Genomic DNA, 13,931 nt, shown 5'->3' on the forward strand with positions numbered 1-13,931 from the left:
GGGCAAATATCAATCGGGGCAATAAAAGTCCGTCATATGCATGTTCAAAACATTTGCAAGAACCATATTCAGTTAATAAGTCTCTTTGCTATGTAACTCAGAAGGGGAAAGATACAACTCCTCCCACAGGGGACTCACCTGGATTTAAATAGTACTTGAGTCTGAAAATAGTAAGTGAATAGTATTATTACAACCAATAGCCCAAGGTTTCGATCTTGTGCCTGCCCATCCACTGCCATATAATAATCCACTGGGCTACGCCATGGTTTAATGTAATTATTTAACTTAAGAATTTAGAGAGAATTAAGTTGAAATAAATTTTGGTTTTATAAAAAATAAATCGAAAGATCGATTATAGGATACAGATGATTTAATAAATTCTTACTAATTTTTGTATTTCTTCTTTTATCAAAATATAATGAAAAAAAATAACTTGAAGATGTTTGTTTATGGTGAAGTACCTCTCTCCTTTGGCTATTTGTTGGGGGAAATATTTATTTGTTTTATTTTATAAGCCATTACAAATAACTCAAATATGTTTTAACTCATGCCAAAAATTTTGAAAGCACTTTTTAAAGATATCAATTTTTTTTTTTTTAAAAAAATCATCTATGTGGTTTTTAGTTTCCTCTGATTTGATATTAAAATCAGTGGAAACTCATTTTTTAAAAAAAACCAAAACCATAGAAGAATATAATTTAAACCAAAAAATTTGAGAAAAAATTTTACAAATGCCAATCCAATTTTTAAAAATTATACTTTCAAATTAATAATAATCACTAATTTTTTCCCCATCATATCTCAAGATTGTCAATGCACAAATCAGTATGTTCAACTTTTCTCATAAAAAAAAATTGCTTAATTTATGAAATAAAAACTTATGAAAAAAAATATCTAGAAACTCCTTATATATACATATGTCTGTGTTTTTATATTCATTATTTTATTTTGATTCTTTTAGAAAGAATTAATTCAATTCTTAATTTTTTTAATTAAGAATTAATCAAATCTCTAAAGTAGGATTCACACCTATGATTGGTTTGTTAACAAACAACTGCTACACCACTCCACTATCAATAAACAAGAAGTGATTCGATTTTTTAGAGTTGTATGTATATATTATATATATAAAAGCAAGTGTAAAAAAATATATAAATTACACTATCTTCGTAATAGAAAAGTGATTTTTTATTTTATTCTCAAATAAAAAATTGAGAATCCAAATCTCTCCCAATTAAAATATTGAGATATGTCGTTTATTCATATTTAACAAATATATATATATATATATTATATTTTTATAAATAAATAAAAATAAACTCTAAAAGATTAATAATTTGTAAAAATAAAATTACTCTTAATTTGTTACAAAACTTACACCCATACTCCATAAACAAACTTAGAAAGATGTCCTAAAGAAAACCAGCAATTTACCTAAAAAGAAAAAAAGAAAAAAAAAAAGAAAAACATGTCAGTCTAACATGCAACACATCACAAAACAGTCACAAGAATTACATACACAATCACTTTACCACAAATTCCTAATTCCTCCCCACTTACTCTTTTGTACTTTTCTTCTCCTCCCTCCCCCTTTCAAACCAGAAAGCAACCACACCCTGTCCCTTTCTTTGCCACTCATTCTTCTCTCTCTCTCTCTCTTTCTTTCTGCTTATTTTAGTCTCCTCTTTCTCTCTCTTTCCAATAGTAAAGCAAATCAGAACCATATCAACAAGTGGATTTCTTTGCAGTGCCAGGCTTTTAGCACCTCTCTTTTATCCTCTTCTGTCTAAGCTTGTGATTTTTTTCAAGTCTTTTCAAGTGAGTTTCTTACTAATCTTCCATGTCTTCACTTCAAATGTGACTGTGTGTGTTTGATGCTTGTCAAGATTGCATCTTTTTAAGCTCTGTTGTTTATTATCTTGTTTTTCTTTTTATTTCTTATGCAAAGTTCAGATTTTTATGATTTATGATAGCATAGGTTTGTTTGTGTCTTGTTTTTGGTTTGATGGATTGGGACTTGAAGATGCCTTCTTGGGATTTTGTGGAGGTTGAGCAGTGTGCAGGGCCAAACATTGGGTCTCTTGATTGTTCTGTGGACTTGAAACTTGGTGGATTGTGTGATGATTGGAATAAGAAGAAGAATAAGAAGGATAGCCAGATAAATATGGCAGAAATTGCAGATATGTCTTCTGGTTCTGGATCTTCCAAGAAAGCAAGAACTCCAAATAATAATGGTAGACAGATTGCTTCTTGTTTGGTTGATGGTTGTATGTCTGATCTTAGCAAGTGTAGGGAGTATCATCGCCGCCACAAAGTTTGCGAAACGCATTCGAAGACGCAGATGGTTATTGTCTCCGGCAAGGAACAGAGGTTCTGCCAGCAGTGCAGCAGGTATATAATGCAGTTTCTGTTTTTAAATAATATGATTTGATCAACAAATGAATTGCTTAATTTATTTATCTTCTTAGATTATATCTTTTGATTATCAACATCAGTTGTGAATTGTGAATTGTTAATTGATCTTTTGTTTTGATGATGTTTGCCTTTCTGTTAAATATTTAGTCACTTGTTTTGGTTCATACTCTTTTGATCATCAAACTTGATATTAAAATGTGTTTTTGGTTTGATGTGCTTTCACTTCTCATTGAGTTATATTCGAATTACTTGGTCTTAATGGTCGGTATCATTTTTGATTAAGACGTCATATGCGTTCTTCGCCTTTTCCTTTTATATCTTTTCTCCTTTATCTTTTCTTTTCGATCTGATACATTGGTTCGTCGCTTTCAATCCAAATAGAGATCTTATCTCCTTCAAAAAAACAAAAGCATATATATTCACTTATTGGACAAGATTCTTGACAATCCTTTTGGAAAACCTTTATAACTTCAAGTTTATCACAATCTTAATCTCATCTCGTATTTTTCACTTGTGTGGCAAAGGATTTATGTGTTTGCCGAGGTTTTTCGGTGAAGAACTTCATGAATTGTGTATTGTGATGTAGCAAAAAAATGTGATAATTAGTTGTTTACATATTTATTTTATATCGAGACCATAAAATTTGCTAAATGAGCGTTTGTACACTTGATTATTACCAAGGCTAAACAAGTTTCTGGTGACAGATTTCACCTGCTCACCGAGTTCGATGAAGTAAAACGAAGCTGCAGAAAGCGTCTTGATGGGCATAATAGACGACGTAGAAAGCCTCAGCCTGATTCTCTCAATTCCGCAACATTCTTCACAAATCACCAAGGTTATATGAAATCTATTGTAGAACATTGTGATATGATATAGATGTATTACTGAAATATTCAGTTACAGGAGGCAGGTTTACGTCATATTCTCCGATGTACCCGATGACAGCACAAAGTCCGGCTTGGCCTGGTATCATAAAAATCGAGAACAAACCACTTTATCCAAATCAACAGCAATTGAGCTTCATCAGCAAGCAAGAAGAACTTCCAAACTCCTTCTCAATCAGCTTCAAAGATGGTAAGAAATTTCCCTTCCTGCAATATGGTAATACTGAAGATTCTGTTTCTACCCGCCAAAATAGCGGCTTCAAGGCGTTCCCCGACGGTATAGCCCGGCGTGCTCTCTCTCTTCTGTCATCGCCTACCCAGGCCGCGGCTATGAACTTTGGCCAAATGGTCGCTGGCGATTACATTCCCTTTGGTCAGCCTCTGATCTCTAATCTTCCTTACAGTGGTCTTGCTCAGTACTCGAGTGCACAGGCTTCTAGCAGTGTCTCGCCTCCACCGGGCTTATCTTGTTCCGGAATCACAGATAATCATGGAAGCATATCTCTGGTTTCTGATTCTACAAATACTGATCTTCACTGCCATACTGATCTTCCTTTTTGGCAGTGAGACATACAATTGTAATTCGGAACCGATTCTGCTGAAATTTGTCGAAATCTCTTTTATGTAACATCTCAACATTGTCTTTCATGGATATTAGCACTTTATTTTGTCTAAACCCTGGAGAACCAGAGACAGAAGAGCACACCTTCAAAGAGTGATAGACAAGGTTTCCTTCAACTGCGCAATCTCCAAATAAACACTAGAACAAGGAATAAGCTCAGATAAATGGCTTTGCATCCTATCATTGATGGCGACTCTAAATTTGGAGTTCTGCGACCTGGGCGAAGAACGGAACCGGCTTCAAGGATCGAGTTCATTTGTATGTTGAATGCTGATTGGTTAAACATCTGCACATTCAAGTTCTTAATCTGCCAGATAAAATTTCTGAGATGGTAAACTGATAAATGATCATGATGATCAATTTGAGCAGCATCAAATGTCATCTTCATTTTTCATTAGTTATATCAATCAAATAAAGTAGATACTTCACCAAACTATGCTTTTTGCTCAAGCAAAGTCATTTTCTGCTTCTTTATGTGATTGAAGTTGCTGATCTTTTCATTATCATCAATCAGGCAGGTAAAACTACCTAATTATAATGCATTCTTCAATTACCAGAAGGTTACACGGCAGGTAATTGACATTTTAAGTTTGGCAAAAAATTTTACACCCCCCTCATAAGAAACCGAAAAGCACATATGAACATCAGAAACCGAAGAATTTTAGTCAAAGAAAATAGGCAAAACTCTTCCTTGTCAAATGCGTTAATGCACAAAAACACCAACCGAAGCATCACTGAACTTGTCAATGAAGCAGAAAAGAACTCTAAGTATGGAACTAGAATTCCAAAGATAATAACATTTAGATTAAAAGATTCAGGCTGAGAGTATAGTCCTCTGTAAACACAAAAGAAATGAAGGCACAGAGTTCTCAAGTAAAATTTTAATAATATACTGAACATATTGTATGAGTCTTCATTGAAAGCAGCTGGAAATAAAGGAGGATCTTAGAGTTACATGCAAAGTTAGATGTGAATCAAACATATTATTTTAACTAGCCATGTTGCAATTAAACTAAACAAACTAAAAACTGATACTATGTTTGATGCGAATCAAACATATTATTTGGACCAACTCAACCCAAAGCTTAAACTAAAAGGATGAAAAACTAGCATTATTTTTTTCAAATCTATATTTTCCAAATTAGCTAATGGGCGACTATCAATTACTCTAACATAAGAAAACATAAATAATTAACTGGAGGGTCACTAGTTTCCATTATTTAACTCTTTTAGAAATACTCAGCAGAGGGGAAAAGTAAAAGATAAACAAACAAACTACTCTCAATTGTGGCACATTCATTAAACCAAAGTGATTGCCACAATTTTAACTTAAGAACACTTTTTTAATAAAGTAGATAAATCTTTGTATTAAATAAAAGACTGTACAAAAGAAGAAGTGTAAACAAGATATGAATGCAAATGAACTTAGACAAGAGCTACAATTCACTTAAGAACACTTGTGATGAGAAATTTTAAATATTTTCATCTCTATTTACCAAACTCTATTTACCAAAGTGACTTCCTTAAGAACAATAATGTAGTCATGTGAGGCAAAAAAGAGACACATAAACTTATTTGCAACATGTTCTTGCTCATCTTAAGAATGGCAAAAATCTGGGTCTGGACAAAACCGTGTCGAACAACTACTCTTATAAGTAGCTAAATTAGATGTTTGGACCCGACTTAGTTTTAAATCCGGATGATAAGTGCTTATATATGGATATTATTGAGCATGTTTTACTTATAATGAGCATTGTTTTTATCGGGTTTTTTTTGCTCATTCGTGTGTTTTTGTGTTCTTTTGTGCATTCAAGGTTGTGGAGACAATATAAGAAGAAAGGAAGCGAAAATAGGTCATGAATGCAGGATTTGAGGATTCTCTTGTGTGGAACAAGTGTCAAGACATGAGCCATGATCAAACACATGAGGGTGTGTGCCAACTTCCACGAATGTGTAAGTCTATCTACAAATTGGAAGGGCACAAACGCAGTCACAAACTTATGTTCCAGTTTGTGCAGAGTTTTCGAGAGCGTCATTTGACATGATCTACCGCACGAGTGTGTGCCCAACTGTGTGGCCTCAATGGAAGAGAATGCATTTGGGATAACTGTAGCAATTAGTGTAGCAATTACTGTTTACGGTACTATAGCTATACTGTTCGCAAACGCAAAATTCAAAAAAAATCAGAGAATCCACACGCCCGTATGGAAAATCCACAGGGGCGTGTGAAATCCTGATTTTAGCATTATAAATAGCGCCTCGAAGAGTTATTTTGGGAGTCTTTTTCCTATCTTTTGGAGAGAGCCCGACTAGGGTTTGGAGGAGCTTTTAGCCAAATTTTTGAGTGTTTTTAGCGGATTCAACATCGTTTTTCTTCGAAGGAGAGTTATTGGAGGAGCTTTCGACGTCATTGTTTCGGCGAGGTATGCCTAGGCTTGATGGAGGAGTCTTTGGAGAAGAAGAATCGGCTCTTGGAGATCATCATCACGGACAACAAGGGGGTTGTTCTTATGGATAGTTTGCATTTATCTTTGATTTATTCTTTGATTTTGTATTACTCTATGGAGAGCTAAACCCCTAGTGGGTGCTTGGACTTGTAAACCCTTGGATGGTTTTGTTTCATTGACTTTTATTATGTTTCTTTTAATTGAGTTTTTAATTGAGTTTTAATCTTGAATGATTTTGGTTTAATTTTCTCTTAGAGTGACACTAGGTTGAGAATACATCTAGGCACCCTTTTGACGAGTGACCATCACCATTAGAATTAGACATAGCAAGATTGAAGAGGGTTGAGAGGGTGAGTCGAGAGGTAGCGGAACGTTCCCTTTCCCTTCCGATATGATTTATCCTACCTCTATATTCCAAGGTCTCTTTGCAATCACAATAGAGTGAAGTGTTGATAGATCTCCTCCACTGGGGCTTAATTGTACAGGCACAATAGAGTGAAGTGTTGAGAGGTCCCTTCTGTTGGGCTTAGTTGTGATTAGGGGTTTTTTACCTGGACAAAATGGTTAGATTTAGATTTGGGAATAGGGTTTATCACTTGGAGACCCTAGAATCCCAAGCAGCCTCACGTAGTGTGAGGTGTTGAGAGTATTTCTTTCCGCCGCAGCATACGTAGAGGGCTAGTCACAGTTGACCTTAGATTTGGAGCTGTGTGCTTTTGGATTTCCACGACTCTTTGAATCTTAGTTAGGGAAGCATAATATTAGTCTTGCACTTGAAATAATAATCCTAGGGGGAGCACTGTTCAAGTATCCCGCTTTTATCATTGAGTGTGTTTTTCTTCCTCATTAACCTTTGCTTATTTTCTCGTAATTGTTTTTTCATTAACGTCTTAAAAATAATCACCAATTAATCATCACCTTAGCTAATTATTAACACTACGAGTTTCTAGAGTTTATTCCTTGTGGATTCGACTACCTACCCCTTAGGTACTTTATTACTTCGACACCCGTGCACTTGCGGTATACACGCGAGGGCGTGTTAAGTTTTGCTATTTTAGCTATTCATTGTTTAACCTATTCCACATTTTCTTATTCTTCCATCATTCTAATTTGTTTATTTTTTGTTAACTCTTGCAGAGATAATGATTAACACAATGGAGTCATTTGATACGATAAATGGAATGGTAAAGGACATAGAACATAAGATGTGTTTGTTTGCCGCACAAGTAACTTCATGTTGTTTTATGCAAGAGCAAGGTGTAACAAGTTGTTTTACGGAAGGGTTATGTTTTAGTTATGCTGATGACATCCAGAATCAGAATTGTGAGTTAGACGATGTGCTGAATCCATTTGTAGAATCAACATCAGTATCTTTGAACTATCATATGGAGATGACTTGGGGAAGGCCCTTGATCAGTTTAGTTCATTTGGGGAAGGACAGAGGCATGAAATTCTCTCATTGGGGGGTTTCGAGCACAACTTATGAAATTTGTGAGATAAAAAATTCAGAAATCGTTGAAGTTCATCCAATCTTGCAAGATCAAGAAGAAAGTTCAGAGAGAATTCCCAAAGAAGATTCATAACAGTTTGAAGGAATTGACAGACTCAAGGAGAATAGGTTGCAACGTTTGGAATATGCCTTTTTGGCAGAGGGATCAAAGCTCCCTATAATTGTGGCTTCAAATCTCTCCACATCCCAGAAAGATAAGCTTGTAACCATGCTGAAAAGACATAAATCTGCCATTGCTTGGAAAATTTATGATATAAAGGGCATCAATCCCTCATTCTGTACTCATAAAATCCTAATGGAGGACAATTATAAATCTGTGATTCAACCTCAACGTAGGTTGAATCCGAATATGAAGGAGGTTGTTAAGGCAGAGGTTGTGAAGCTATTGGATGCAGGGATTATTTATCCAATCTTTGACAATGCTTGGGTAAGTCTGACTCAAGTAGTTCATAAAAAAGAAAGGATGACAGTGGTGAAAAATGAGCGGAATGAATTAATCCCGATTAGAATAGTTACAAGTTGGCGTGTGTGCATTGATTACAAGAGGTTAAATGATGCAACTCGAAAGGATCACTTCTCGTCGTCTTTTATTGATCAGATGTTGGAGCGATTGGCAGGGCATAACTTTTATTGTTTCCTTGATGGCATGTCAGGATATTTTCAGATTTTTATTGCCCCAGAAGATCAAGAGAAGACACCATTTACTTGTCCCTATAGGACTTTTGCTTACAGAAGAATGCCTTTCGGATTGTGTAATGCACCGACAACATTCCAACATTGCATGACTGCTATTTTTGATGGTCTTCTAGAGGATATCATGGAGGTGTTCATGGATGACTTCTCAGTGTTTGGTGACTCCTTCGACATTTGTTTAAAAAACTTAGAGAGAGTTCTTGTGAGATGTGAAGAGACAAATCTTGTTCTAAACTGGGAGAAATATCATTTTATGGTCCGAGAAGGCATTATTCTTGGGCATAAGATTTCACAAAAGGGGATGGAAGTTGATAGAGCAAAAATTTAAGTCATTGATAAGCTTCCTCCACCAACAAATGTGAAAGGAATTCATAGTTTTCTAGGCCATGCTAGGTTCTACAGCCGTTTCATCAAGGATTTTTCGAAGATCACTCAGCCGTTGACGAAGCTTCTCAAAAAAGATGCTCTTTTTGATTTTGGAAATGATTGTTTGGCTTCTTTTAATTTGCTTAAGGAGAAATTGGTGCAAGCACAGATTCTGATAACACTAGATTGGAACAAACCTTTTGAGCTTATGTGTGATGCGAGTGACTATGCAATTAAAGCAGTCCTTGGACAGAGGAAGGCAAGCAATTCCAACCGATATACTATGCCAGTAAAACTCTCACAAGTGCTCAAGAGAATTACACCACCATAGAGAAAGAGTTATTAGTAGTTGTATTTGCTTTTGACAAGTTCAGGCAATATCTCATCTTTTCTAAAGTCACTATGTTTATAGATCATTCAGCACTATGTTATCTCATTAGCAAGGCTGATGCTAAACCAAGGTTGATTTAATGGATTTTACTTCCGCGGGAGTTTGATATGGAGATTAAAGATAAGAGAGGTATCAAAAATGTAGTTGCAGATCATTTATCTCGATTGGAGGGTAATGAAGGAAAAGAACCATCAAATCAGGTAATTAATGACTCTTTCCCCGAGGAGCATTTGTACACAATACAGAATTAGGCATCAAGTGAAACTCCATGGTTCGCAAACTTGGCAAATTATTTGTCAGGGAAAGTTCTAAAGCAAGGACTTACATCTGAGCAAAAGAAAAAGTTTTTCAGTGATCTAAACAATTATTTCTTGGAGGATCCTTTTCTCTTCTGAATTTGCGCATATCATGTGGTACGGAGATGTGTTTCATGAGAGGAAGGATGGAATATTCTTGCACATTGTCACTCAGGACCTATTGGGCATCATTATGCTTCAAGTAAAACTGCTGAGAAGGCATTGGCTGCTAGATTTTATTAGCTAACATTATTTCAAGATGCACATCAGTTTGTTCTCCGTTGTGATAATCGTTAGAGAGCAGGAAACCTTTCCTAAAATGATGAAATGCCCCAAAACCCGATACAGTTCTGCAAAGTCTTTGATGTTTGGGGTATTGATTTAATGGGACCATTCCCCAGCTCTAACGGTAATAGATACATTTTGGTCATTGTAGACTATGTTTCTAAGTGGGTCCAAGCCCAAGCCCTGCCTACTAATGATGCTATAACTGTGGTAAAAAGTTTTGAAGAGACTTCTTACTTGATTTGGAACACCTCGAGTTATCATTAGTCACAGAGGAACCCACTTTTGCAACACTCAACTTGAAAAAGTGCTAACATGCTTTGGAGTGCATCATCGCCTTGCCACTCCATACCATCCTCAGACTAGTGGTCAAGTTGAGGTCACCAATAGAGAGCTGAAGAGGATCTTGACAAAATCAGTGGAACAAGGAAAACAGGATTGGTTAGAACGTCTGGATGACATCCTATGGGCTTACCGAATGGCTTACAAAATGCCCATAAGAACCACGCCATACAATTTAGTCTACCGGAAATCCTATCACTTACCAATAGAACTTGAGCATGAAGAATACTAGGCAATCAAGGCAATGAATTTTGATCTTGGTAGGGTTGGGGAACAGAGGATGCTTCATCTTAATGAGTTGAACGAATGGAGATTGACAGCATATGAAAATGCCAGAATTTATAAAGAAAGGATTCAGAAGTGGCACGATAAGCACATTAAGACACCGAAAGAATTCAAGGTAGGAGATCAAGTTCTATTGTTTAATTCTCGCCTATGATTATTTCCTGGGAAGCTCAAATCCGTATGGTTAGGGTTGTACACCGTAACTCAAGTATCACCACACGGAGCTATTAAGATCAATCATCCGAAAAGAGGTACATTTAAAGTTAATGGGCACCGACTCAGATCGTATTTTGGTGGTGAAGTGAGTAATGATGACAGGGAGGTATTTTTCCTTCATGAACTATCTTGAGGTAAGCATTAGGTATGTCAAGCTCGTGACGTAAAACAAGCGCTTCTTGGGAAGCAACCCAAGTTTTCATTGTTTTTCTAGGTTTTAGTTTATTTTTCTGCAGTAATAATGGGCATAGTGTCGATGTTTTCAATAATATGGTTGCTATATTGTTCTTATTGATCCTTGATGTGTTATCGTGGTTTAATGCTAACGGCGAGGTTTAAATTGTATGATTGTGTGTTCACAGCGATATGGTTAGTTCTATTTTGCATTATAAAAGTTTATGCTGTGATTTATATTGTTTTAGAATTTATTTTCTACAAAATCTATATTTTTGAACTAATCCTAGAAATCCACACGGGCATGTGGAATATCCACACGGTCGTGTGTTTGAGCACAAAGATTTTTTTCTCCATCCAGAGAGCGCACAGGGCGTGTGGATGCCCTATGACCTCTCTTGTGAATCCAGACGGGCGTGTGGAATATCCACACAGCTGTGTGTTTGCATTCAGAAAATTTTCATGGATCTAGAGAATACACAGGGGCGTGTGAGTGGCCCTGTGGCCACCCTGTGATTCTCCAAGTTGGACCCACGAGCATGTAGAATTTACCCACGCCCATGTAAATTTTTCCCTAGGCGAGGTTGTGATTCAGAGATTCACAAGGGTGTATGAATGCCCCTGTGACTCCCCCTATGGCGACCCACCGGCATAGGACTTATCCACACGCCCGTGTGGATGCTTGAAATTTAAAAAGGCGCGTGACTCTTCATATTTCATTTCGCGTCTCTTCATTTCACATCTCTCCACACCAAAGGGTTGCACCTCCTCCCTCTCCCGACTTTTGTCCCTTCTATTTAAAGGTTTGTGGGCTATTTTTGGGCTATCATTCAAGCTTTAGATCTCATCTTCATCGGTAAGCCTTCATGCTCCTTTTCCTTTGCGATTATTTTGTTTCTTTGTTTTATTGTATTTATTTGCCATGAGTTTGCGTGGTTTATCTTTTGTTCATGCTTTTATTTGAGTTGGAAGTAATTGTGAGAATTTTTTTGTAGAGAGTTGGGGGTGCGGCCATGGCATTTACGCCTTGCCCGATAATCCACACTGGTGTGGGTTGTAACCACACGGTCATGTGGATTTTCGCAGAGTTATTTTTAAATCAAATTTGATTGTTTTCTTTTGCCTTTAGCAGGAATGGCTCCCTGAACCAAGAGATTGGCTAGCAAGAATCCTCTTGAGACTTCTCCAGAGTAGGTGGAGTTCGCAATACCCGTGCATCAAGTAAGATTTGAGCATCTTTCGAAGCTCAAATTCGGACAGTTGCAAGTACCTGATTTACGTGCATTAGAGGAGATTGAGTTGGGTGATGATATGGCACAGGAGGTTCGTAAGCTCTTCTTTCTAGGTGGTTGGCAGAGACTTCTCTTTATCAGGGATCCGGCCATTCACACCATTACTTTTGAGGTCCTTGCGTCATTTGAGTTTGATCGATCCTATTCTAGTCTCAGTCAGGAGGATACAATTCGGTTCCGCGCCTTCAGACAGTACCACAGCATGATTTTGACACAGTTTTAGTAAAGCTCTGACTATATGATGATGATTTCATTCACATTGAGGAGTACACTCAGCTACCAACTGATTATCCTCCTGGAGTGATTCCTCAATGTGTATACTATATGTTGTGTGGAGATAGTCAGTATGAGCCAGAGGTTTCCAAGGCTACTTGCCTTGTTTGTCCGTCACATAGATACATCCATGCCATTCTTAGCAGATCAGTGAACGGCCGTGGAGACAGGACTGGAGTTTTGAGCCGATTAGAGTTACTCTACTTATACTCCATGGTACAGAGTGAGCCCCTAAACCTAGGGCATATTGTGGCTGAGTATCTGCGACATGGGTTTGACTGAGGCGATTCGAGGGCAGAGAAGACTATTATTCCCTTTCCTCTTGAACTTAACACTATGCACAGATGGGCATGGTGAGGAGGGCTGCACCTGGCAGGTATGTTCTGATTATCCCCTTTACAAATGAGTCCGAGGAGGAGACTGATGAGGCCGAGGGTTCCCAGCCAGCACCACCACCATAGCATGATCCTATGGAGACTGATGTTCCCGCAGCATCTTCTGAGGTCCCTCCGGCACATGTACCTTTATCACCTCAAGCCCATGATCGCTTTGAGAGGCTCGAGAGTGCTGTGGGAGTCCTTCAGACCGATTTGGAGGTGGTGTGTGCAACTCATGTCGCAAATCATGAGAAGGTGATGGCACGTCTTATACTTCTCTAGCAGATCCTAGAGCCAAACTCTGCATCACCATCCTTACCTGGATTTCGAGCATCATCAGGATCTTCTGTTCCACCAGCACCAGCAGCAGCAGCAGATGACATCGACACCTAAGGCGTCTCATTTCTTATGTTTTTATTTATTGTATTTTTGCACTTTATTTTCTTGTTGGACTTGTATTTCTCATAAAGGTTCTTCCCTCTGAGTTTATTTTGCTGTTTTAGTTGTTTTGTTTGCATTATCGAGTTATATTTCATTGTTTTATCTTTATAAACTCGTTTTTATGGTGTTTGTGTGAATTTCACTGAATTCTCTTGTATATACATGCGGATGGTGTTGTGAGTTTCGTGAATAAGGAATAGTCATAGACACCGTCATGTGGCATCTTGACATGGCCGTGTGAGCTTCACAACCAGTTGGAACTCAACTCCCAATGAATCCAACTCTACTCCAGTTCTGCACTAGGAGTTCAGGGGAGTATTGTTTCAATTTCCTATCATCATACATGTTGTTTTTATTGTTTTATCTATATTATTCTTTCATGCGTACATTGAGGGCAATGTACATCTCAAGTGTTTTGGGGGAGAGAGAGAGAGAGAGAGAGAGAGAGTTCACTTTACACATGTATTGCACTCTTACGTTTCATGGTCTTGCTCATGTAGCTAATTGTGGTTAACCTTAGTTGCAAGGGCGGTACTCTTAAGTTTAGGAGAATTTTTGAGCATTGAATGCTATCATGCTCTAGTTTTACTTGAATTTATGAGGAACATTTTGTCCGACTATT

At 37.3% G+C, this 13,931-nt stretch overlaps 1 protein-coding gene across 1 annotated transcript; it reads left to right on the top strand.

Moving 5' to 3' along the window:
• Positions 1–2,005: 2,005 nt before the first annotated feature.
• LOC120270946 (squamosa promoter-binding-like protein 18) lies at positions 2,006–4,354 on the top strand. The gene is made up of 3 exons (XM_039278035.1): positions 2,006–2,391; positions 3,120–3,250; positions 3,319–4,354. The coding sequence occupies exons 1-3, from the start codon at positions 2,006–2,008 to the stop codon at positions 3,864–3,866; spliced, it is 1,065 nt and encodes a 354-aa protein (XP_039133969.1). The 3' UTR covers positions 3,867–4,354.
• Positions 4,355–13,931: the final 9,577 nt, after the last annotated feature.

This window comes from Dioscorea cayenensis, chromosome 10, assembly GCF_009730915.1.
Source record: "Dioscorea cayenensis subsp. rotundata cultivar TDr96_F1 chromosome 10, TDr96_F1_v2_PseudoChromosome.rev07_lg8_w22 25.fasta, whole genome shotgun sequence".
In the NCBI taxonomy this organism is placed as follows: Eukaryota; Viridiplantae; Streptophyta; class Magnoliopsida; order Dioscoreales; family Dioscoreaceae; genus Dioscorea; species Dioscorea cayenensis.

Coding starts and splice junctions, on each gene's coding strand:
- LOC120270946 (XM_039278035.1), top strand. CDS start 2,006: ATGGATTGGGACTTGAAGATGCCTTCTTGGGATTTTGTGGAGGTTGAG. Junction 2,392..3,119: donor TTCTGCCAGCAGTGCAGCAG/GTATATAATGCA, acceptor TTCTGGTGACAG/ATTTCACCTGCTCACCGAGT. Junction 3,251..3,318: donor ATTCTTCACAAATCACCAAG/GTTATATGAAAT, acceptor ATTCAGTTACAG/GAGGCAGGTTTACGTCATAT.